Below are 25,519 nucleotides of genomic sequence, written 5' to 3' on the forward strand. Positions count from 1 at the left end.
TGGGACATCTCATTGTTCCCAAATCCCCTGGAATGTCAATGCCCAAATGCAGGCTGCCAGCTGCACAGGTCACAGATGCTGTGGCATCCACCCTGTCCTCCACTTCCCTCCAGACCCAACCTTCTCTCTTCTTCTAGCATGAAGTAAAAGCTTCTGGATCTATAGGTGGAGTGGAAACATTCTGGGGGTGAAAACTCATGGAGGGGGTCCTCTCTTTCAGGACATAGTGCTCTAGTATGTGGGCCACAGTTACAGTCTACTGAGCTTGTGTAAGTAGATACAAAGCCAGTGCTAGGCACTTTACATATATTAGCTCTTATCGTCCTCTCTGCAACCATGTTTTGCACCCTGTATTAATGAGGAAAGTGAGGCCCTTAGAGATTTGACCTCTTTTCCAAAGTCACACTTAATGGCGGAACCAGAATTCAGATCTAGGGCTGTCAAACTGTAAAGCACTTTGTTATTTCATGTGATTAGAAGACCTGAGCTCAGCTGCAGGAGGACTTTGGAGTCACATCCACTTATTGCCCATGGGACTATAGCTCCATTCTTAGGGCCAGGAATCGGCAAGCCCAGCGTGCCATTCCTGCCTCCCAGCTCTTTCCCTGGAGGCCTATCATGGTGCCAGCTTGAAGCTCTGCCCGTCTCACTGGGACTGAGCAGGCAGCTCCTTGGCCCACCATTCTTAACACAGGGACTTGGCTGGCTCCACCCCAATGGCGGGGTCTCCTCCAGCACTGACCACACTTGACAGTCCCTTAGGTCTGGCTGCACCCTCCTCCTCTTTTCCAGTGTGGCTCATGCTGGCTACTGGGCACTTCCCCATCCACGGACAGTTTGCAAGATTGGCTCTGCCTTGGTTCAAGTTCCTGGGCTTGTCCAAGAGCTCACCCTTGGCCCAGGGTCCACTTGCTAGCCTGAGCTTCCAGCTCAGAGATCTTTATGACCTCTGTCTGAGAAACAACAGTGCTTCCCACGCTTTCCTGCCCACCCTAGGCCTCCCAATTCCTGCTGTTGCTGGGCTGCACTGGTAGGTGGGAGACTGTGCAATTGATTCTAGCTCCAGGTTCCGTTCCCCTCCAAGAAGCCCTGCCTGGGCTTGTCCTGTTTGGGAGAAAAGTCCAATAGAAAAGGCCTGCTAATGTCCTGCTGTTCAAGCTATATGCATGGCAATTTGGACAAAATTTTTCAGCCTCCTTTAGAGTCAGATCTGGGAGTCAAAGAATGGATCCACCCACTGAAGGAGCCAGGAGGCAAATTGAACTTGGCTGTGTGTCAAGAAGACTGGTCTCCACAGGTCAGCAAACACAAATGAAAGCAGGGAGCAGGGGATCAGCATGGCCTTTGGGTAACAGATTTTATTTACCATTTTACAAAAGAGGTTGATTGCATGCAAGCCGTAAGGATGCTGTATTCCCTGTGGAGGTCAAGCATGATCCAGTACAGCCCTCTCCTGAAACACAGGCTGGAAAGTACCTGTTTGCTCAGTCTGGGCTCCTGGATAGCTAGAGTACACCTCTTGCTTAATACTGTTCAAGTCAGGGACTGTAGAAATCCCAGCAAGGATTCTGCACACTGGCACATCTCAGTAACACCTCCAAACACAGACTCAGAAATCAGGAGAGCCACATGTGCGTACGATCTATTTAAATAAAATCACCAATGTATTCTAGAGGGGCTGTTAGTGAGTGGAGTCGAATGCCAAGAACCGTTCTACTTTTCTCTCTCTGTGCACGCATCTGGATTTCCTGATAGCAGGTTCCTTAAAGCAAGGCACAACCTGTTTGTATTAACCCCAGAGGCCTTGTATAACTTCTCTCCTAGGGAAGGTTGTCACAAGCTGATGTCTGCCCTGGCTAGACCAGATCCTTGCTACCAACCTGCTGTGTGGCCTCAGGCAAAGCATTCCTCTCTTGGGAACTCATTTCCTTCATCTTGGCAAATTGGAGACTTGGAACTCTGGTACTCTCTGATGGTAGCTGGCCAGGACGCAGTGGTGATGGGTAAGGGAAGAATGGAAGGAGAGGTGTATGAGTCATGGCAATGCCATCATCTAGTGCTAGCCCCCTAAGCCCAGCACAGTACCTCCTGGGGTGCTTGGCAGAGTAGCTGTGAGGCTCCTAAGACCTTCTGGAAGAGCTGCACCCAGAGAACTGGGCTGCAGAAAAATACTTTGCATTCATGCTGCTTTGCACTTGGTTAAAGTCCTCATCACCATTATATTCCTCAATCCTCACCCCATACCTACAAATGAGGCAGACAGGACTCACTAACAATCCCTCTAGAACACATTTCTTCATTTACAGATGAGGAAGAGGGTGATCAGTTAGTTTAAACAGCTTTCCCAAGGTTATACGATGTGAGCAGAAGAGCTGGATAAAAAAGGAAGTCACCCTGCATCTCAGCCCTGACATTCATCTACTGCTCTGAGTTGTCTCTTCAAGGATGGCTGGTGGGGCAGCTCCTCAGAGAGGGGCCCTGATGCTCCTCTGGATGCCTTGAGGGCTACCTCTATAACTCCAGCGTTGACATTTCTGGAATCAGGGCAGTCCTGGATAGAGACATCTGCCCTCAATCTTGGCAGGGTCCATCTTCCACCTCTGTGTCCCTGGTCCCATGTGGGCATACCAGAGCCCACAGTCTTTGCCCAGACAGAATGCTCTATCTTTCCAAATGCTTCCCGGCACAGTCCTGAAGTCAGTGTGTGTGTTTTCAGTGCATCTCTGCCCTCCCCTTACCTACATTTGCTTTCCTACAGCCCAGGAGGTTTGATGAACTCCAGCCTGAGACAGTGCTGAGTCTCCTTTTCCTGCTCCTGCTCTCAGCTGCAGGCATCGGGATCCAAATTCTAGTCAGTGTTGTTCCATGTGGCCAGGGACCTGCTGCTTGACTAAGGATTAAGAGATCCCAGTAGGACCTGGGGACTGTGAGGTCCAGGGTTAGTGAATAGAAGACACATGGCTTCTTGTCAACTCCCAGCCCTGAAGAATGGGGGGCATTGTAGCAGTCCAGGGTTAGTGAATAGAAGACACATGGCTTCTTGTCAACTCCCAGCCCTGAAGAATGGGGGGCATTGTAGCAGTGCCAAGGATTTGAGTAATGGGGAAGTATTTTCCAACTGCACCCTATTGCCCAAGCAATGTCTTGCCCAAGGCCCTGACCGGAGCCCTGTATATGGGAGTTACACCATTGTACAAAACAGGGGTGACTTTAAGGAAAAGAGGAAGGAGAGCATGGTCAGAGCAGCAGGGTGGTCGGGGTCGGGGGAAGGAAAGAGGGCAGACCAGAGCGCACACATTAGAAGTAAGCCTTGCTGTGCATACTCTTCTCAAACTTTTGCTTGAGCTCAGAAATCAGAGTTGACTGGACAGGGCTTCCCATAGTTTTGGGGTTTGGTGGGAGTTGGGACTGCTGCGGGGTGAGAGAGCCAGAGACAGTAGGCACGGTCCAGTGGGCTGCGCCTGTGCTGGGTGCCATGCTGGGAGGTGGAGGGAGAGCTGGAGCTCTTGGGGGCAGGGAGCTTTCTGGGCTGTTGTTGTTGCAGTTCTCATTAGGTTTCTCTTTGAGCACGAACTTGGTAGCAGCTTTGGCGCTCTTGGACTTGAGCCACTCAATGCGGATGGTGCGGGGCGCAGGGGCAGACCGCTTGCGGACCACCCGTCGCACTGGCAGGACCTTGTTAGACTTCTTGTTGCGCCAGAAGGTGGCGGTGGAGATGAGGACGGTGATGGCCACGACGGTGGCCATGGTGCTAGCCAGCAGACCCACGGCCTTCATGGGGTTGTCCTTGGTCTGTATCAGGAAGGCAGCCATGGGGCTCCGGGAGAGGGTCTGAAAGAGAGAACCACTTCCTGCACTCAGCTGTTCCCACCTGGTCATTGAAGTCCAGAGTAGGGCATGTGCTTCCTTAAACCTAATGATTTTTAAACTTTCTGGAGTCAGGAGTCCCTTTGAGAATCTGATAGGCACTATGCACTTGGGCTTTTGTTCAGGAAAATGCATACAGAGAGAGTATGATGCATTCAGAGACAGCATGGTGCAGACACTCTCTAGTCCAGTGTGCTCAGACAGAACGCAATGCAAACTACCTCATTTGGATTCAGAACTCCGGCTTTAGCTGGATTCTGTCCTTGAGAGAGTAGGAGATTACCTGCCTTTGATTGTGGCAAGGAGTGGGGGGTCCATCTGCCCAGATATATCAGGAACCTCTTAAGTGACTACTTTTCTGTGATACACTGAGCTGAGAGCTACACATAATGATTTGACTCTGTTTTTCAACAGCCATGTGAAGGAGGCACCATTATTTCCATTTTACAGGAAAGGTAGCAGAGGTTTAGCAAAGCCCAAAGTCACACCATTAATAAGTATTGAACTAGAAACTCAACCCCCTTTCCAAAGCTTGTGTGTTTGATGCCTTTGATAACATCGAGTGTCTTTTTTTTTCTTTTTTTTTTTTTGAGACAGAGTTTCGCTGTTGTTACCCAGACTGGAGTGCAATGGCACGATCTGGGCTCACTGCAACCTCTGCTTTCTGGGTTCAAGCAATTCTCCTGCCTCAGCCTCTTGAGTAGCTGGGACTACAGGCGTGTACCACCATGCCCAGCTAATTTTTGTATTTTTAGTAGAGACGGGGTTTCACCTTGTTGACCAGGATGGTCTTGATCTCTTGACCTCGTGATCCACCCGCCTCAGCCTCCCAAAGTGCTGGGATTATAGGCGTGAGCCACCATGCCAGGCTTTTTTTTTTTTTTAAGATGGGATTTCACCATGATGGCCAGGCTGGTCTTGAACTCCTGACCTCAGGTGATCCACCCACCTCGGCCTCCCAAAGTGCTAGGATTACAGGCGTGAGCCACCGCGCCTGGCCAAATTTATGCCGTCTAATTTTCTTTCTTTTTTTTTTTTTTTGAGACAGAGTCTTGCTCTGTTGCCAGGCTGGAGCACAGTGGCGCAATCTTGGCTCACTGCAACCTCTGCCTCCCAGGTTCAAGCGCTTCCGCCTCAGCCTCCCAAGTAGCTGGGACTACAGGCACGTGCCAAACATCCGGCTAATTTTTGTGTTTTTAGTAGAGATGGGGTTTCGCCATGTTGGCCAGGATGGTCTCAATCTCTTGACCTCGTGATCAATCCGCCTCAGCCTCCCAAAGAGCTGGGATTACAGGTATGAGCCACCATGTCTGACCCACTTAGTGTCTTCTGGAGGAAGCCTGGAGATGGTACTTCTCGTTTTGCCCACGTTGCAGAGAGGCCTGAGCTGGTCCTCTGACCCCTTTTTCCTGACCATGACTTTGCACTCACCTCAGCGTCTGTGATGTCAATCTTGAGTAAGGCCGTGGTGCTGAAGGATGGGGAGCCCCGGTCCTTGGCCTGCACCTCTAGAGACCATATGCAGTCCCTCCCGGGTGTGATGTTGTGCAGGGCATCCAGGGAGCGGATGGAATTCTTAAGCCAGATCTCCCCCGTGTGGGCATCGATATCAAACACATTGGCCGGCTCTGCATGGGTGATGGAATAGTCCACCAGGTTGTTGGGTTCCTCTGCATCCTCATCTATGGCCTGTGCACAGGGAGAGACAGACAGAGCTGGGCTTTCAGGACCATCCTTGTGTACACTGGCTAAATCAGCATGTTGTATGGGGCTTGCTGGGTTGATGGGAAATTGTCCTGATCCTATTTTGAGAGGATTGAGTTCGGAAAGGAATAGAATGTGTGCCCTGCTATAAGCCAGGGTCTATGTAGGCCTTACACATGTGCTACCCAGTTCCATTCTCAGAACAAGTCTAGGAAGCAAGTATTGGTGAATACATATTAAGGATGTAGAAATGAAAACTTAGATGCGAAGTGGCTTGCCCATGGATATAGAGGCATAAGAAAGACAGCCAGGATTCACAGTCAAGTCTGCCTGGTTTCAGAGTTCATCCTTTTGGCCACATTGGCAAGATGAGAAAGTACAGTGAGAAAACCACTCTTTGGAAAGCAGGCAGACCAGCTATGTAAAGGCAAGCCAAACACTTAACCCATCTGGCCTGTTTTTTCCTTTGTTGAGTAGCACTGTCTACTTTACTTCTATGTTGAGGTGGGGTTGGGGATATATAAAATATCTTAAAGTTCCTTGTCCATTGTGGGAAGCCAATAAATTTTATCTTCAGTGAAATTCGTATGCCCCAGTATCTCTTGCAGCTGCTGAACCCAGGCTTTCAGGGGAGCTCAGCTGCCTCTGAAACTCACCTCAATTTTCACTGGGGCCCCCAGCACCATTGTCTTCTTCTGAATGCTATTTCCAAATTGAGGGCAGTGGTCATTGACATCTGACAGTGTGATAAACACCTCAGCTATGCTGTACTTGCCTTCCATATCCTCTGCCTTCACAAAGAAGTTGTACCTGGCAGTGGCCTCCGCGTCCAGGCTAGCCCAGGGCTGGGTATAGATAAGCCCAGTGGATGGGTGGATCAGGAAGCTGCCAAGCAGAGAGCATAGGCGCGGGTGTGCATGCATACACACACATGCCTGCAATAACGAGCTGCCTCCCGAATCAACAGTGAGGTGTCACACAGCTCCTCCAAAGTGTCCCACTGCTCCCTCCTATCCTTGCAGTCTAAGTAAGGTAGATCCACCCGTGGACACCCATCTGTCACTATTCAGCTTAACAACTCCAGTTGTAGTCTTTCTCTTTCTCTTCCTATAGCCTGTCCCCTCCCCAGCCGGTCCTGCTTACCTGGCTCCTGAGGCCCTGGGTTCTGACCTTCTTCACGCTCTGCCTCAGCTTTCCACTTCCTCTCTCCACTCCTCTTCGCCCAAGCTCCTGTCCCTCCCAGGTCTCTCCTGCCCCTGCCACAGACCCCCTCCACCCTCAGTCTTCCAAACCCCTTGCCCAAGGCCCTGTCCTGGATTCTGGATCTACTTACAGGTCTGCCCCAGTCCCATAGATGGAATATTTCACTTCGCCCCAGTGTCCCGTGTCTGGATCCACAGCCTGGAAGAGAAAGAGCTCCTGGTGACATGTGCCTCTTTGTCAGGGTGTGTTGGCAGCTCCCATGCCCTGAGGGTGGCTTTCAACTCCAAAGCAAGGGGATTTGAGGTTTGCCCAACTGGGGAGAAATTGATGGAGAGCCCTGCCCGGGAGCCTTGGTTTTCCTCCAAGAAGTTTTAAGTGTTGAAATAGCCAAGAGATTTAGATCTGGAAAACATTCATCTCTCCTTTGTAAATGAGGAAGGAAGAGGGGATGGGTCCCATGCCCTGTGCTTGTTGTTTACATGTATATCCTCATTACAGTTCTGTGAGGTGTTGTAATCCCCATTGCATGGATGAAGAAACTGAGGCTAAGAGAGGGCAAGTATCTTGTCCAAGGACAGCTAATGAGTGTGGGATTTGCCACTCAAACTGGAATTGACCTTCCAGATTTGTCTGGCTTCACAAGGCCCCCATCCCACTCCAGTTCCTAGGCCAGTCTCCAACCCACTGTGACAGCCACCACACTGGAGCCCCCTGGGGCATTCTCAGGAATCCTGGCAACGTAGTAGTGGGAGTTGAACTTGGGGATATTGTCATTGGTGTCCAGGAGCTGGATCACAACATCCGCTGTAGAACTGAATTTCTCCGGAGTGTTCACTTCAACTGCCAGGAGCTGGGAAGGAAGGAAAATGAGAACTTGTCTGGGTGGGTAATCACCCTGCGGAGAGCCTTCCCACCTCATCTCCCCAGGACTGATACAGCCTCTGTCTGCCAAGTCTCCCAATCTTCCTCACAGCTGCCAACCGGCTATTCCTGCCACAATCTGTAAGGATCACCTCTGAGGCCTGGCATCATCCTCTATCCCCTCAATTGGCTTGTAATGCCAGTTTTCTGATCATTCCCTTCTATATTGGAGTCAGTTTATTTTGTTCCACTGAGCTGCATATTCCTTTCCAGTTCCAATTGTCTTGACTATTTTTATAAGTTTATTGCCAAAGGTAAAAACCAGTTTAATTTTGTCAAACCTCGTTGCCACTTGTCCAAAGGAAATTCTAAGGAAGAATTAATTAGGGGCAACAACAACAACAACAAACAGGCCGGGCACGATGGCTCATTCCTCTAATCCCAACACTCTGGGAGGCCAAGGTGGGCGGATCACCTGAGGTCAGGAGTTCGAGACCAGCCTGGCCAACATGTTGAAACACTGTCTCTACTAAAAATACAAAAATTAGCTGGGCATGGTGGCATGCACCTGTAATCCCAGCTACTTGGGAGGCTGAGGCATGAGAATCACTTGAACCCAGGAAGTGGAGGTTGCAGTGAGCTGAGATCACACCACTGCACTCCAACCTGGGAGAAAGAGCAAGACTCTGCCTCAAAAACAATAAATAGGGCTGGCGTGGTGGCTCACACCTGTAATGCCAGCACTTTGGGAGGCCGAGGCGGGTGGATCACGAGGTCAAGAGATCGAGACCACCCTGGCCAACATAGTGAAACCCTGTCTCTACTGAAAATACAAAAATTAGCTGGGCGTGGTGGTACATGCCTGTAGTCCCAGATACTTGGGAGGCTGAGGCAGGAGAATTGCTTGAACATGGGAGGAGGAGGTTGCAGTGAGCTGAGATAGTGCCACTGCACTCCAGCCTGGTGCCTGGAGATGAAGCAAGAGTCTGTCTCAAAAAAAAAAACCAAGTCCTGGCTCTGTTGCCCAGGCTGGAGGGTAATGGCGCTATCTTGGCTCACTGCAACCTCTGCGTCCCAGGCTGAAGCCATCCTCCCATCTCAGCCTTCCGAGAAGCTGAGACTACAGGCATGCACCACGATGCCTGGCTAATTTTTGTAGTTTTTGCAGAGATGGGGTTTTGCCATGTTGTCCAGGCTGGTCTCAAACTCTTGGGCTCAAGCTATCTGTCCCACTCAGCCTCCCAAAGTGCTGGAATTACAGGTGTGAACCACTGCACCAAACCAAATTCTTTATTAACTTAAGGAGAATTCAAACTTTTTAAACAAGGTATACCCTTTATGTCTTTTACTTTCTTTATGCCTCTTTGTAAAATTTTGCATTTTTCATCATTTGGATGATACACATTTCTTCTTATGCTACTTCCTACAAATTTTATGTGTTGGTTGTTATTGTAAAAGAGAATTTTTAGTCTCATATTTTCTTATTATTTTCTGTATATAGGAAAACTACTGGATTTTGTGCATAAACTTTGTAATCAGCCATATTAGCAATTTTGCTGTTTCTAAGAGTTTTGTTTTGTCTTTTCTCTTAGATTCTCTAACCGAACAATCGTATTATCTGCAAATAATATCTATCTTGTCTCCTCCTTTCTAACGTTTGAACTTCTTATTTCCTTTCCTTATCCAGGAACAATGTTATTCCAGGAATTCTGTTAAATAATAGTGGTGATAGCAGGCATCCATGCTTTGTTCCTAACTTCATGGATTGCTTTTGTAATAGTATTTCGCTTTTCTTTTTTTTTTTTTCCGAGACGGAGTTTCGCTCTTGTTACCCAGGCTGAAGTGCAATGGCGCAATCTCGGCTCACCGTAACCTCCGCCTCCTGGGTTCAAGCAATTCTCCTGCCTCAGCCTCCTGAGTAGCTGGGATTACAGGCATGCACCACCATGCCCAGCTAATTTTTGTATTTTTAGTAGAGACAGGGTTTCACCATGTTGACCAGGATGGTCTCCATCTCTTGACCTCGTGATCCACCCGCCTCGGCCTCCCAAAGTGCTGGGATTATAGGCGTAAGCCACCGCGCCTGGCCGAGTATTTCACTTTGAAGCATAATACAGACTGTAAGAGGACATGTGTATATGTGTAGAATTATAAATAAAAATTTTAATCATGTCAATGAAGTATTTCCTTTTCCTATTAACATATTATGTATGTTCATATATAATATGCATTTTGTAATACCTTTATTTTACATAATTATCAATGATATCACAGAAGTATTTTGTTTCTCTTCTGCTAAGATTGTTATTAGGAGAGATAACAGATGTCAAGGCATATGATAAAACATCTATCTTGATCATCAAATAGTTTTCCTCTCAGTCTATTAACATGGCAAATTATATTGGTAGTTTTCCTTTGATCCCACACCACCACCTCCATTCCTGGGGCTGGTTGTGGTGTGTAAGCCAGGGAGCTCAGTGAGGCTGAAGCTGTGAGCAACCTGCAGGAAGAGCAGAGGGCTGGAGAAGAAAAGAGGAGGGCCAGGAAGGCCAGAGAGTGACAAGAGACCCCTCGGGAATGAACCAAGATGCTTGTATGAATTCCTGGGTCCCTCCCATTCAGGGCAGTGAGTTCAAGGCACCACCAACCTTGAAAGTTAATACTTTGGACTTTTCAAAGTCAATGGCAGCTGAGTTCTCCACAATGATCGTGACTTGGGCTTCATTCAGGACTGTCTGTGGAACCACTCGGAAGATGCCCCTGGCTCCCACCAGCTGCAAGTTGAATTTGGCATTGGCTCCCTGGAGAATTTGGAGAATGGAAACAGGGAAGATGAATGAGGATAGAAATTTATATTCCTACTGCATAGAAGTCTTCACATGCCCTTAACCTGGGAGATATTATTAAGAGAGTTTCTGCATCTGACTTTTCCTTCTGAATGGATTGTGAGTGCCTTCAGGCTAAGCAGGTAGACTTTGATTGGCTACTCTGCCTCCTCTCTCCTCTTATTGTTTCATTCATTTTTGTGGCCCACTGGACCCCTGCTACATACACAGGGAAGTTTGATGCAGACCCACTTAGCTTTGGGACCTCAGCTCCATGCAGTTTGCGGGAAGGCAGAGTGGAGGGCAGGACCACGCACCTGGTCAGAGTCATTGACGGTGATCTTGAGGCCCCTCAGGATCTCTCCCTGGGGTGGGTGCTCATTCATGGACAGCTCAAACCTGTTTTGGGGTCCACTCTCTCCATAGAATGTTGGTGGGTGGTTGTTGAGGTCCACAATCCTGATGGTGACTGGGACTATGGCCTGGGCAGCTGGGCTGCCCACAGGGCTTATCTCGGTCACCTGGGATGGGGAAAAGCGTCTATTGCTGTGTGGCAGGTGTACCCTTCAGATGGTCCAGCTCCTACCTCCCTTGTATAATCGCCTCAGTTTGAGTGTGTCCTGGCCTAGCAACTTGTTTCTGAATGATAACATATGGCAAAGATGGCAAGCTATCACTTCATGATTAGATGACAAGAGATTGTAACTTCTGTCTTGTGAACTCTCTTTTTTGCTGGTTTTGATAAAGCAGGTAACTACAGCTGACAGAGACGAACGGTGACCTCTAGCCAATAGCCAGCAAGGAGCTGAAGCTCTTAGTCCAACAGCCCACAAGGAATTGAGTCTTGCCAATAATTGGGTAGGCATGGAAACCAGTACTTCCCCGGTCAAGCTTGCAGATGAGACCCCAGTCCTGGCTGACAATCTGATTGCAACAATGCGAGGGACCTGGAGACCAAAGACCCAGCCAAGCTGAGCCTGGAGTCCTGAACCACAGAAACTATGAGATATGAATGTGTATTGTTTTAAGCTACTAAGTTTGGGGTAATTCATTACATAGCTGATAACTAATACAGCCTACAAAGCCAGGGCCAAGAGCCCATAGGCACCCTGTGAACCATATGGCAGATATCCTATGAGCTTCTTCAAGAACTCCTTTCCCTTGTTCTGTAATCATGCTCTGGTCTTATGTATCCTAAAATCACCCTCCCTGCACTCTACTCCTTCACACCTTCACTGTTGTCCCTTTTGATTCTCACCCCATCCCTCATTCAAATACTTCACCCTGACTTCCACACTGCATCTGTCACTGCTACTCTTTCTTCTTCCCAAGTGTTCTATTCCTGTGGCAACATGACTCTGCTCTCTACAGCTTCTCCTCAACCTCTGATCCCTCCTGGGTTTCCTTTTCCTGCTCGTCTCCTCCTCCTCACTCTCAGCCTCTTCACACAGCTCACACAGCTGTGCTTGGTCAATTGTTCTCCCTCTTCTTCTTCTCTGGGTGCCTTTATTCCCTCCCAAGCCTTCCAGCTACCTGTAGGTTGACATTCTCTCCCACAGTTGCAAACCTGTATGGCCCAGGTTTTGATGTTTGAACTTATATATTCCTTAGGCATTTGAACTCATCCTTCTCACCTACTTGACTTGCCCTCTGTCCTGTACTCCTGATGGCATGGTACCACCAGGCTTCATCTATTCCTCTCCCATCCCTTACCCTCAAAGCCAATTTCTTCATTCTGTGCAATCTGCCTCATGCGTACTTTTCAATTTATCCCTTTCTTCCAACCCACCTCTCCTCACCCCCATAGGTTCTCCTCCCCTGTTACTTCTCATCCAGTTTCCTCTGAATCCAAGTTGAGACCAGAGTTCTCAAATTCTGGCTGGGACTGGTGCCAGAATTACCTGGGTGCTTATAATACGCAGACTCCTGGGTTTGCCCCAAACATACTGAATTCCTACTCCCAGGAGTAGATCCTGAAAATCTTGGTTGGCCCAACTCTTCAAATTTGGGAACTCCACTTGTCGGATGAGCAGCCAGGTGAACTTTCCTAGTGACTGTAATCCTGCTGAAAACCTTCCAATGGCTCCTTATTGCTCTTGGGCGGGACCAACTATATAATTTACAGGCCCGGTGAAAAATAAAAATATGGGGTCTCTTGCTGAAAGAATTCCAAGACAGCAAACTTCAAGCATTCAGCTCAGTGTGGGACCCTCCTAAGTATAAGTCCCTGTGTGACTGCACAAGCCACACATACAGCTCTAGAGACAAATCCCTTGTATAGTCCCCTCGGTTTCAGGGCTCCTCTGGCCCCAGCTTGAGAGTCCACCTTTCCTCCTTCTCCAGACTGCCCATGGGCTCTCTGCTGTGGCCTCACCTGACTCCTTGTTGTTTCTCCAGTACATCGCTGCTCTTCCTTCCAGCCTGAGCTTGCTGCACTTTCCTGGCTTGGAATGCTTTCACTCGGCCTCCACCCACCCAATGCCAGCCTCTGGCAGCATGCACCTGTGAGATCCCACCCATGCTCAGACATGGCTGCTTCAGTCCCACCTCCTCCTGCCTTTCTATGACTCCCTGTTGGTGAGTTCATGTCTGGTGCAGGTGCTCTTTGGAACAACATCTAGCCCCCCTCCCCCAGACTGTGGGTCCCAGGAAAAAGGGCCTGGGTCTCATCACTTTTATAGCCTTCTAGGACCAAAAGTGGGCAGGGAAGACAAAGCTAGAGAGAGGGTACCTGTACATGCAGCTCATACACCTCTCTCTGGAGTTGGGCTGGGCTCTGCATGACGGAGATGTCTCCAGACGTCTCGTTAATTTCAAAGGCTCCATCGCTCCCTGTCACAGAGAAGCACCCTGAAATTCTACACAGGGCCACGGGGAGGCGCAGGGGAGTCGTGTCGATGAAAGCTCTTCTGTATTGCCTAGGAAAGTCTCCATAGAATGGATTCCTGTCATCTGTGTCTTGTGAACATGGAAACAGTCTCAGAGGGGCGAAGTAACTTGTCTAAGGCTACACAGTCAGTGCAGATCTGGGACTTGAACTCACTTCTGTCCAGCTCCCAGGTTCCATACTGTGTCCCTTCTCTTATGCATAATACTAGATGTGCATGTGTGCACATGTGTGTGTTTGTGTGTGTGTGTGAAGAAAAGAGAAGAAGCAATGAGGACATACAGTGAGAGGAGGACATGGACACATGGATGGGGAGCAGGGAAAGGAGGGACAGGAGGAAGGGAATAAAGAGAGGAGAGGGAGGGTGTGGAGTGGGACAGGCAGGAGATGGGATGGGTGCTCTGGGACTGGCAAAAGCTTTGCAGTGGTGATGGGAGGGAAGGCAGCTGAGGTCCCGTGAGGTTGGAAAAAGAGGCTGGCAGGTTTGTCCACATGTGAGCTGCTGGAAAGTGAGTATGCACAGGCATGTCCTAGAGGCAGGCTGGGGCGTACACATATGTACACATCTGGGACCAGGCACCAGGTGCGATGCCCTGGCCTAGCCCAGGGACAGCTCAGCTGGCTCAGTTGCTGCCCAGCTGTGGGAAGAGCACGGGCTGTAGAGCTAGCAGGCTCAGGTTCAAATACAGTGATGGAAGCTTGGGATGCCTATTTAGCTCATCTGAACTTCGGTTTTCTTGTCCATATACAGGGCTGCTTTAGGGAGACGCCATATCATCACTGCACTTGATTCATTTAATTCAGCTATATGCTGTGGGATAACAATGAAAAAGAATGAGGAAAATGCATAGCCACTTAAAAAGTGTGAGAAATGTTGCCATACGTTCCCATCAAGGAGCAAATACCCAGGGGGAGAGGAGCATGGGTCAGCACCTCCGTGTTGCTCTCAGCACCCCTGCCCATGCTCTCCCAGCTCCTGGGTGTCATGACAGGCAGGGGACGAAGCACACAACCCAGAGACTTCCTTGTCTTGGACCCTGCCCTTCCTCTCCATACATCTTGTACTCCTGGTCCTACAGATGAGGGAGCTGGCTTCTAGAGAGATTGGGGAACTTTGCTCTGGCCACCCAGACAATTAAAGCTGCAGCCCCCTAAGCCACTCAGACTCACCATTGACGAGGCTGTAGAGAATCGGATTGGGTTTGCCCCAGTCTCCATCCATGGCGACCACCTTCAGTACCTCCGAGCCCTCGGGAAAACAGGAGCAGCCGCTGCCTGATGGGTAATATGGGGGCCCTCCCCTCCCCAATGTCCCCATGATAAAAAAGGAGGTGCTACCCCCACCCAAGAAAAGAGCCAGGCCTCTGTGTGGCCATGCAGCATGGCCCTGTTCTCCTGTGCCAGGGATAGACGCACTCACTGACCTATAGGCTGGAGGGATAGCCTGAGCCCCCACTGCTTCCTCACCGGTAAGGGGCAGTACCCAGGCTGCCCGGAGATTCTCTTGCACCCTCCTACTTCTGGCCCACAGACCACACTCAGCCCTTGCCTCTACTGCTCCCCACTCTTCAGCCTCACTCTCACTGCCACCTCTATCTTTTGCTTTCATCCTACCCCAGAGGTGCATGAAGGGAGAGGGGAACGACAGGTGGGAGAGAGACCAGGCCTCATATGTGAGGTACCAGAATTTAGATTTCATCATGTGGGCATTTGGTGCTGCTACAAGGGTTTGGGATAGGGCTGCCCCAGCTGTGTAAGTCTTGCTTGACCTATGGCTGTTGTCCCCTCTTAAGCCCCCCCACACCAGCCCTTCTCTCTTGTTGACTTCAGGCTACTTCTTAACTTGGCACAGGTGTGGCCTCCTCACTTGGAGCCTGCCCTGAACCCTGTCCCTCAGCACCTCCTTCTCCTCTTAGCTCCTCAGTGGAATGGACTGGGCCTCCCCTGGCCCACCCTGCAGGCACCATCCAGGGCGGTCCAGCAGCTCTCCCTCACTTTGAGCTTGTCTTCAGCACTGGGTCCTCAACAACTATTTCCTTTTGCTTTATAAAGTCGAGAATAGGCCAGGGGCATTGACTCACGCCTGTCATCCCAGCACTTTGGGAGGTCTAGGTGGGTGAATCACCTGAGGTCAGGAGTTCCAGACCAGTTTGGCCAACATGGTGAAACCCCTTCTCTACTAAAAATACAAAAATTGGCCAGGTGCGGTGGCTCATGCCTGTAACCCCAGCACTTTGACAGGCAATGCGGGTGGATCACGAGGTCGGGAGATCAAGATCATTCTGGCTGCCCAACATGGTGAAACCCCGTCTCTACTAAAACTATAAAAATTAGCCAGGCATGATGGCACGCCACCTGTAGTCCCAGCTACTCAGGAGGCTGAGGCAGGAGCATCGCTTGAACCCAGGAGGCAGAGGTTGCAGTGAGCTGAGATCGCGCCACTGCACTTTAGCCTGAGCGACAGAGCGTGACTCCATCTCAAAAACAAAAACAAACAAGCAAACAAAACCAAAAAATTAGCTGGGCATGGCGGTGCGCACCTGTAGTCCCAACTACTCGGGAAGCTGAGGCAGGAGAATTGCTTGAACCCAGGAGGCAGAGGTTGCAGTGAGCCCAGATGGCGCCACTGTACTCCAGCCTGAATGACAGAGTGAGACTCCGTCTCAAAAACAAAAAAAAAAAAAGAAGTCCAGAATAATCAGACAAGTGCAAATTAAGAATGCAATTCAATTGCACAGAGTTCTTAAGCTGTGGCCTAGTGAGGCCTGGCTCCAGCCTGTCTCTGCCCAGCGGGAGCTCATGGTCTAGATGGGGGAAAAAGGGCCAGTTCATGGCCTGAGGCTGGGTGAGCCCACAGAGCTGGCCTCTGTGTGAGGAGAGTGACCAAGGCCATCCCAGTCATCTCCAGCAGGGGGTCCCGAAAATCACAAGGGTCAGGGCAGGAGGCATCTGGAAGGGATGCTGGCTGAGGGGCACAGCCACCCACCGGAAGGGTGTCCTCATACACATAGCCATAGTAGGGTGTGCCCACGAAGACAGGGGCCATGTCCTGAACATCCTCCACGTTGACCGTGACCGTGGTGGTGGCTGAGAACACCACGTCAGCCCCGTGAAGCCTCCCACCGCCATCCTGTGGAAGAATCGGGGGCCACAGAAGGAGCATGAAGGCAAGTTGGGATGTGGAATTGAACAGAACCCATGAGAACCTGGCTTCTGCCAACTTATGGCTGTGAGGTCAGCTGTCCTCTCCAAGTTTCTGTTTGCTCCTGTGTCACCTGGAGAGACTTCTCCTCTCACAGGGGTGCTGGGAACATTAAAATGCCACCATTCCTTTGCAAGTGGGGTTAGTTCTCTCTCCAGAGAAATAGCAGATGGGTGGCAGAAGAAAGGCCTGCAGAGCTAAGTTCCCCCTGCCAGCCAGGAACCAAGCCTCAGGCACCTCCTGAGGACCTACCTACTCTGTGTATGGCCTGTGCTGAGTGCCGGGGGCCCACAACAGCCAAGACTTGGGCCCCACACCAAGCATCATAGTGGAGATGTGCACCCAGCCCAGCCCGTGCAGCTATGGGCAGGTGAGGCTGACTTGGGCCTCCTGGTACAGGCTGCAGTGGGATGGCCCGTAGACAGTGACCAGCAAGGGCCTGCCTGCAAAAGATAGTGCTGGGCCTAGAGGGACAGCTGGGGTTTTGCACTCTTTGTGGGGGAAGAAGCTTCTGTGGGTACCTGCTGGCTTCCAGTGTTTCCCACACCATGCATTTCATAAATATGGGAACTTTAGTTGAGTTTGGGGGGGGGCAGATGAGGAAACTGAGGCTCAGAAGGGGTGCCTGGTCACACAGAGAGGAGGAGGTAGGTGAGCAAGCCTGGCCAGCGAGATGGAGGTGCCCGGAGGCCACGCTGTTGAAGATGTGAGGGGACGCCATTCTCTTGGCCATCCCACCTGGTCCTACCTAGGGGATCCTGGCCCATCTGTTTCGAGGAGGCATATGCCCTCTGTGAGCCCACAGAGCCCAGCCTCCCTGGAGAATATATCCAGGCAGAAAATATTCCAAGCAGCTGCGCCCTATCTCCCTACACCCACCATGTCTCCTGCTCTCCAAACTGCTCCCACTCCCCTGTAGAGCCTACTCGGTTCCAACCCAAGGACTGAGGAGAGACTAGATGCTCCCCTGTCCCACTGTGTTACCTTGGCGACCACAGTGATGTAGTGGGTCCGGGACCTCTCGTAATCCAGAGTAGCCCCAGACTGGAGGCGCAGCACACCGCTGTGGCGGTCCACAGCAAATGGGGAGTGTAGGTTCTATAAGAATTAGGAGGAAGCTGGACCTCAAAAGAACCCAGGCCAGCCCTGGGAATGCCCGCTCTGGTTTCTGAAGGGAGTCCTCACTGCCCCTCGTCACAGGACCTTAGGGCTGAGGTTCCTGCTTCAGAGCACTCAGCTTTTCCCAGGTTCTCCGTCATAGGACTGGGGGCTTGCCCTCCCACACTCTCAGGCAAAAACACAATGTTCCCTTCTGGGCCTTTGCTTTTCTTCCTGCTCAACTGGAAAACCAGTTTTCTTAGCCTCCGCTTTGGGCTAAGCTCTGGACTGGAGGGTCCAGCAGGTGGCAATGTCTGCAGAGTAATCTAACCTGGAGGCGGCCAGGGCTTAAGAGTCACAGTGAAGGAGGGAAACGTTGGGACCTTCAAACCCTACAACAAACAAGTGACTGCGGGCCAGTCCCAGGCAGCCTGGCATTGGGGGAGAGGGTGTGCAGCCTGAAGGAGGCTGGCAGGGAACACTGGCCTCCGATGCAGTCCCGGGGGCCCTTCTGTCTGGGTAGGGTCAGGCGCTAGTGCCAGGTGCTGTTTTTGGGGCTTTACACGTATGTAATCTTCACAAAAAAGCAACAAGGATGTGTTTTTCTCTCTCCCATGTGATACATGAGGAAAATCAGCTGGGAAAGTTAGATAACACGCTGAAGGTCATGTGAAGGGTGGTGAGGGGTGGGGTCTCTCCAGCACTCATGCAGTCCAGGGGACTTCTGGGCCTGTGTTGTTAGGGGCATCAGAGCTCTGCTTCTTTTAAGTGTTGCCCCTTCTGCTCTTTTTTCTATTGACCATTCTGGGCCTACACAGGGTTCTCCACCCATGTGGCAGCCCCTGCGGAAAGGGCTGCGGATGTGGAGGGCTGAGGGTCCTGGGACATGGAAAGAGGGAGGGGACAGGCTGATTTAGAGGAAGCCAGGATTGGCCCATCAGGGGAAGAAGGCTTCTGTCCCTCTCACACCCCCTCCTGCCCATCCCAATCCTTCGTGGACTCCTTGGGAATCACAGAGGCACCAACCTAAGGGCCTGGGTGATGGAGGTAGGGGCTGCCCAGGTGTCCCCTCTGGCCCAGCCCCAGGTTACCTACAGGATTGTAGGTCCCACCTTACCTGCAGGAAGTAGGTGACACTCCCTCCAGAGCCTGTGTCCCTGTCCACCGCATGGACCTTAAAGATGCTGCTCCCAGCAGGTATGTCCTGAAGGGATCACAGCCACAGGGGAGGATCAGACACACTGACAGTGTTCTCAGGGGAACAGAGGCAATAGGGGCATGCAGCAGTGGGGTCAGGGGAGTGAAGCACCAAAAAGAGGTGGACAGGTAAGGATAAAGTGTGTGAGCACCCAACAGGGACAGTGGCTCAGAGGGGGGTGCAGGAAAGAGGGAAAGGGAAATTGGAGCAAAAAGACGTAGTGAGGGGCTGGGGGAGGTGCTCAAGGAGAGAGGGAGAAGGAAAAAACCAAGCCCCTAAACAGATAAAGGGTCTACCTATGAAATAGCAATCCATAAAGGAGGAAATGATTCATAACCACAGACATATTTAGGGTCACCGGGGACCATATGCCTACATTTTAGAGCAAGAATGAGACATCTTTCTCCTATTGAATTAGCAAACTTTTGGCCAGGCGCAGTGGCTCACGCCTGTAATTCTAGAACTTTGGGAGGCCGAGGTGGGTGGATAACCTGAGGTCAGGAGTTCAAGACCAGCCTGGCCATCATGGTGAAACCCCATCTTAAAAAAAAAAAAAAAGAATTAGCAAACTTTTTTTTTGAGATGGAGTTTCACTTTTGTTACCCAGTTTGGAGTGCGATGTCATGATTTCAGCTCACTGCAACCTCTGCCTCCCGGGTTCAAGTGGTTCTCCTGCCTCAGCCTCCTGAGTAAGTGGGATTACAGGTGCCCACCACTATGCCAGGCTAATTTTGTATTTTTAGTAGAAATGGGGTTTCACCATGTTGGTCAGGCTGGTCTCGAACTCCTGACCTCAGGTCATCCATCCGTCTTGGCCTCCTAACGTGCTGGGATTATAGGTGTGAGCCACCACACCTGGCCTGAATGAGCAAACATTTTAAACTTTGAAAATCCAGTGTTGTTAAGGGGCAGGGGAGAAAAACCCTCCGGTTGTGGGGAGGGAGCACACAGGTGCCTTCTGGAAAAGCAATCTGGCAACACCCCGTGGGCATATGTGATTTTGATACAGTATTTGAATCCTAAACTGTATCTTAAGGAAAGAATCCGAATTAACAGAAAACAAATGGATGCTCAGAAGTTGATGTGTCTCATGACAGCAAAATTTAAAGCACCTTAAATAGCCAAACATCAGGCAATGATTCTGTAAATGATAGACTGTTCACTTGATGAAAGCTATTATAACGATAGTTACCCAAACTTTACAATTAATGAGGAAAATGTGTATGTTATAACTTAAGTGCAAATAGGATACTGAAAGCACATGTTTAGTATAATCACAACTTTGCCAAACAAACAGAAAAAAAAAACTCTATAATGACAAGAAGACTAGAAGGAAATACACCAAAGTTTAACAATGTCTCAAGTTGGAGGGAGTGAGGGTGATTTTGAAAACTCGTTTTCCTCACTTTTCTATGTATTTCACAATTCTACTCTAAACATATATTATGACTACAATGGAAAAAAGCAAATGAATATTCCTTTGGAATAAAAGCGAATGTGAGAGGGAGCAGGTGGTGACAGAGAGGCTCTCCACAGGGCGGTGAGCCATGGTGAGGCCACAGGGCAGCACCAGGGGTAAGCTATGGGCCTGGGTGGGACATTTGGCCCCTCCAGTGGCTCCTCACTCACCTCGGGAACCAGGACAATATAAGGCTCCTGAATGAACCTGGGTGCCTCGTCATTGGCATCAGTCACCAGGATCACAACTTTTTCAGTCACCTGAGAAGGGGCAGAGGGATCAAGAGCCAGTGCAATGAGACCTTCTGAGGAATGAATGGGTAGCAACCTCTGACGCTCTTCCCGTCCCTCCTCTCTCTCTCCCTCCCTTCCTTCTTTTACTCATTCATTCAACAAACATTAAGCAGCCTCTTAGTGCCAAGCACTGTGTTTCATCCTGGTGGGGATATCAGGGCAAAGATCATCATATTTAAAAACATGTTGTAGGCTAGGTGTGGTGGCTTAAGCCTATAATCCCAGCGCTTTGGGAGGCCGAGGCGGGTGGATCACGAGGTCAAGAGATTGAGACCATCCTGGTCAACATGGTGAAACCCCGTCTCTACTAAAAATACAAAAACTAGCTGGGCATGGTGGCATGTGCCTATAGTCCCAGCTACTTGGGAAGCTGAGGCAGGAGAATCACTTGAACCTAGGAGGCGGAGGTTGCAGTGAGCCGAGATTGTGCCATTGCACTCCAGCCTGGGTAACAAGAGCGAAACTCCATCTCAAAACAAACAAACAAAAACAAGTTGTATCTCCTCAAGATGATAGCAGCAGTATGTCAGGCACTGGGGACGGAGCCCTACACTGCACCAGCGCACACACATGGCCCGTGTAAATGCATCCGTTAGGGTTGGGAGTGCCTGGGCTGTGGTGGCAGAGAGCAGGGAGGCTTCTCAGAGGAGTGACAATTAATCCCTGAGGGAGGTCTGCCAGGAGGAAAGAGGCAGAAAGGTGTGCCAGGATGAAGAGGCTGCGTTGTGCAAAGGCAAAAAGGCGTGACATGCATGGTGAGCTGAGAGGACGGAAGTAGATTTATGTCTAGATTATGGCCTGGGTGGGGTGGATGTGGGAGAAAAGGCAGCAAGGCAGATGGTGCCCAACGGGGAGGCCTGGAACACCAGACTGAAGCTTGGTTTTCATCCTGCCAGTGGCAGAGGCCAGCTGTTAGCACTTTCTGAGCCTCAGAGTGGGCAGATCTGACTGGCCCATAGTGACAACTTCAGAGGCAATTGGGGTGGGGGAGCCTGGAGGCCAGTGAGCCCCTGGTGTTTGTTAGGTCATCCAGGGAGCACTGATGAGTGCTGAGAGAAAGTAGTTGCTGTGGGGTGCCCAGGTGTTCAGCTCAGGTGACTGAGCAGGAGGCCAAGACCCAGGTGGAAGAGGCAGATGGGGAGGGCAAGTTTCAGGAGATGTTGTGGAATGTGGGTTAGACCCATTAGAAGCTCAACTCAGACTGCCTGATCTCTCCATTCCTTCTTTTCCCTCCTTCCCCTCTGGCCTTGCTGCAGCCCTCTCCTGTGGGCACTTTGGGCAGGTCTTGCTGGGCCCTGGCTTAAACTTACAGAAAAGCCCCATGAAGGCTGGAGGAGGAATCATGCCAGCCTCCCCCTTCTCAGTCGCAAATACTGCAGACTGCCAGAGACTGCCTTGGGCTTGCACTCACCAGATTCAGGCCGTCAGAAATGCTGATGATGGCTTCAATCTCATCCTCCCGCTGTGAAGCAAAGGGACTGAGTGAGTGAACAGGAGTCTGACACTCCATGGGACCCTCATGGCTGGGTGGAGCTCTCCCTGCCCCACAAACTCATCAGAGGAGGCCTGGGCGTGCCAACAGATCCCTGGAGCAGGGTGGGTGGTGGCTGCAGCATGCCTGGCAGAGTAGAAAGCTGCCTCCCCCCCATGCTAGAGACCTTGTTTAGGGACTTTTGTCTCCGGGGTTCTTACAAACCCAGAGACCCAGAGGCTGGGGCTCCAACAGAAAATATTCTCCTGCCACAGTGATGAGAGACGCCGACCTTTGTGTGCTCAAGGTGTCATGAAGACTTTTCCTCTTTCTTTTCCTTTTTCTCCCCTTCTCTCTCCACACCTCTCCATAATCCAGGGCTCTGCAGAGGCTCACATCCATGGTATCTCAGTGCTCCCCAGGATACGGTGAGACCTCAATGGGGAGGAGTATTGGAGGTCGCCAGATCCCGTGGGTGCCAGGGAGTGGGTACTGGCAGCACAGTCGGGCTCCCCTGCTGTGTCCCCCAGCAGTCCCTGAGACCTCCCTTTCCTTTCTCTACCCTGTCCTGCAGCTAGTGGATGCGGTCACCAGAGCTGGCAGCATCCCCGCAGCTGAGGTCCAGTTAGTCATATACCAGGTTGGTGTGCAATCTGCAAAATCCCATACCTTGTCACCTGCAGGTTCCCAAGAGGGTAGAGTGGAGGAGCCCTATAAACTCAGACTCACTCCCAACCAGCCTTTCCAGCCCTGACCTGCTCTGAGTTCCTGTGGTTCATAGCACCTTTCCAAGGACAGGCTTGAAAAATCACTTTGTGAGATTTCTTTCAGAAACCTCAAAGTGCAAACAGATTTATTTTTAATGGAACATGCTTAAAAGATGAGCAGGGCTGGCAGGTGCTCATCAAAGGAGCCCACTGTTCTGTCTGTGTGAATGAGGAGCATGAGAGTAAAGCCCGCTGTGCTGATGGGAAGTGGCCCAGAGATCTCACAGAGTGATGTGCCCAGGTGTGCCCCTCATCCCTACTCTGCAGAGAGGTTCTAACCAACGTGCTCTAGGGGAACTTCAGCCCGCCAAGGTATGTCTCAGTGGGCTGACACCCCTCAAGGCCTCCCCACACCTCCCTATACCTCTCTGTCCAGTTCTTCAACCAGGGTGATGTTTCCAAAAGTGGGGTCAACAGAAAAGACACTTCTAGTGCTGGGGTCAAAGCTGATGTGGTAGGAGATGGGGTCTCCCTCAGGGTCTGTCCCATTCAGGGTGTATACGTGAGAGCCTGGAAGGAGACACAGTGGAGAGACACAGAATCTGAGACCCAACTTTTCCCAAAAGTGGCAGCTGCTCAGGACCAAGGATTCAGCTGCTTATAAAGTGACTATTCAACTCAGTGCCAAAGGTACCGCCCTGAACTGGGCTCTCACTGCTGGCCTCATCCCTGCTGGCTGCTTCTCACTTTCTATTTTTATTCTTCACAGCAGTTAGATGTGATGATCAGTCACTTTCCAGACTGTAATCTCTAACACCGGTTACAGAGCAGGTGCAGGTCTTCTGTGCCTAACTAGTGCCTGTGTCCTGCTCGGCCTGGTAACAACTCCTTTCTCAGGATCCAAGATTGAGGGGCTCCTGGGTATAGGGAAGGGGAAATGGGAGCAGCCATTAAGGCAGGAGGGGTGACCCCCAGTGCAGCATTGTCCCTGATGCCCGGACCGGGTTCTGCAGGGATTTCTAAACCGGGTGCCTATTTTCTCCGCTCCCCTTTCCCAGAGATCCCAATGCCCACAGAGTAAGGGAAAGGGAGTGTGAAATCTCTCCTTTCTCCTCCCCTCTCTCTGCATATCTCAGCAAGCTGGATGTTTTTAGGCTGTTTTAAAGCCTAGATACCTGGGGCTCAGGGAGGTGAATACATTTGCTCAGGGTCACACAGCCATAATCGGCAGCACCTTACCGCCTGCTTCCTACAGCTGCCTGCCTCAAGGGGCCACCCTGTCTCTGGGCGGGAGCCCTGGTCTCCAGGACTGGCCAGGCTTAAGTCGCCATGGCAGCGATGACCTTCTTTCCTGCCATTCCCCAGAGGAATTCGGAGAGCAAACGGGGAGCCCCCGGGCGCACCCGGCAACTTGGCGCTGGCCGCGTATACAGGCTCAGGTGAATCACAGGCTTGGTCCCTGAGTCCAGGGGAACGAAAGCCACCCCTCAGGGAGACCTGTCGGGAGCCAGTGTCAGGGCTACTCACCTACTGGGGTGTCCTCTGAGAGGCTGAACAGAGCCATGTTTCCGTTGGTGCTGCCGACCCCATTGTCGAAGAAGTGCGGGGCGAAGTTGGCCTGGACTGGGAGAAGAACACAGAACAGACGGACACCCAGACACCAGGAGGGAGCTTCGCACCAGCGCGGTCCCGCGCCAGGCCCAGCTCCTGGGCAGGAGGGCGCTCCGTCTCCCCAACCTCAGTGCACTGAGGATGGGGCGCCGCCCAAAGGATGCCCCTCACTCCCCACTCCACCTCCGGTGGGCTCGGGCTTGTCAGGGACACGTAGCATGTGGGCGCTGAGAACTCAGGTAGCACCCAACCCCGCCTTCATCAATGGGCAGATTGCACCTGCGCTCAGAGATGGGTAGTGCCCCAGCCAAGGTCATGCCGCGTGCCAGGGCACTATCCCCTGCCCCACGCAGCATCGGGGCTGCCACCAAGCCTCCAGCTCTGCTTCTGAGTGCAGAGCTGCGAGGGTCCGGACAACAAACCCCGGGGCTCTAGGACGCCAGCTCTGGAGAAGCGCCCCGGGGCGCCCCACTCCTCCGCTACCCCACTACCCACTACCGAATGTGCCAGGCTGATGGAAGGACTTCCCTGCTCCCGTCCACCAGCCCGAGTCCCACTCTGGAAGTGGTCCAGGACCATGTCGCTGTGGCCACCTGGGTGGCGCCGGCGCCCGCGCCCACCCCCTTCGCCTTCCACGCAGCCGGCGGGGCCCTGCGGCCACTCACCCAGGCAGAGGCGCAGCAGCCCCAGGGCCAGGGCGGCCCACCAGCCGCGCCTCATGTCTCCGCCGGCGCGGAGGGTCGCCTGCCGCCGCCGAGGCCCAGCGCAGGGGCGCGGAGCATGCCCTGGGCCCGCGGGGAGTGCAGAGACAATGGGGGTAGCGGCGGCGGGAGGAGGCGCGGGGCGGGAGCGGCGGGTGGCGCGAGGGCGCTAAGAGGATGACACGGCTCGGATCCGCTCCTTCCCTGACGAGACCAATTAGCTGCGGAGAGCGGAGGGACCAGCTCCCAGCCGCGGGCGGCGGCAGGGAGGCGTGACCAGAGGACTCCCCGCCCACCACGCCCCCTTTGCTCGGCGGCCCGGGTCCCCGACAGGACACGGTTGAAGAGTGGCGTGTCTTTCCCCCAAGTGGTCTTGAGCAGGGCGCTGGAAAATTGGGCTTTCCCAGGGTCCCTAAGTCCTGGTGGGGCTCG

At 51.7% G+C, this 25,519-nt stretch overlaps 1 protein-coding gene across 8 annotated transcripts; it reads right to left on the minus strand.

Moving 5' to 3' along the window:
- Positions 1-1,341: 1,341 nt before the first annotated feature.
- On the minus strand, positions 1,342-25,312 carry LOC100414804 (cadherin-related family member 1). Of its 8 annotated transcripts, none has more exons than XM_002756168.6 (17): positions 25,052-25,312; positions 24,303-24,398; positions 23,200-23,345; positions 22,009-22,059; positions 20,475-20,564; positions 18,765-18,851; positions 17,534-17,647; positions 16,334-16,477; positions 14,518-14,596; positions 13,192-13,292; positions 10,778-10,981; positions 10,284-10,436; positions 7,460-7,624; positions 6,905-6,972; positions 6,228-6,456; positions 5,299-5,556; positions 1,342-3,831 (listed from the first exon to the last, which is right to left on the minus strand). In XM_002756168.6, exons 1-17 carry the CDS (start codon positions 25,104-25,106, stop codon positions 3,298-3,300), a joined length of 2,574 nt encoding a protein of 857 aa, XP_002756214.4. In that variant the 5' UTR covers positions 25,107-25,312; the 3' UTR covers positions 1,342-3,297. The 8 variants fall into 8 exon arrangements, with proteins under 8 accessions (XP_002756214.4, XP_054098846.2, XP_078200106.1 ...); XM_054242871.2 differs by having other exon boundaries at positions 13,192-13,418; XM_078343980.1 differs by lacking the exon at positions 20,475-20,564 and having other exon boundaries at positions 13,192-13,418.
- Positions 25,313-25,519: the final 207 nt, after the last annotated feature.

This window comes from Callithrix jacchus, chromosome 12 (assembly GCF_049354715.1).
Source record: "Callithrix jacchus isolate 240 chromosome 12, calJac240_pri, whole genome shotgun sequence".
Lineage (NCBI taxonomy): Eukaryota > Metazoa > Chordata > Mammalia > Primates > Cebidae > Callithrix > Callithrix jacchus.

What these genes read in the sequence shown, in the direction of transcription:
- LOC100414804 (XM_054242871.2), bottom strand. Translation starts at nt 25,106, where the DNA reads ATGAGGCGCGGCTGGTGGGCCGCCCTGGCCCTGGGGCTGCTGCGCCTC. An exon ending in TGTATGAGCTGCATGTACAG is followed by an intron (nt 10,982 to 13,191) that starts GTACCCTCTCTC and finishes TCCCCATCCCAG; the next exon opens with GTGACCGAGATAAGCCCTGT. An exon ending in GGGCCCCAGTGAAAATTGAG is followed by an intron (nt 5,557 to 6,227) that starts GTGAGTTTCAGA and finishes CCCTGTGCACAG; the next exon opens with GCCATAGATGAGGATGCAGA.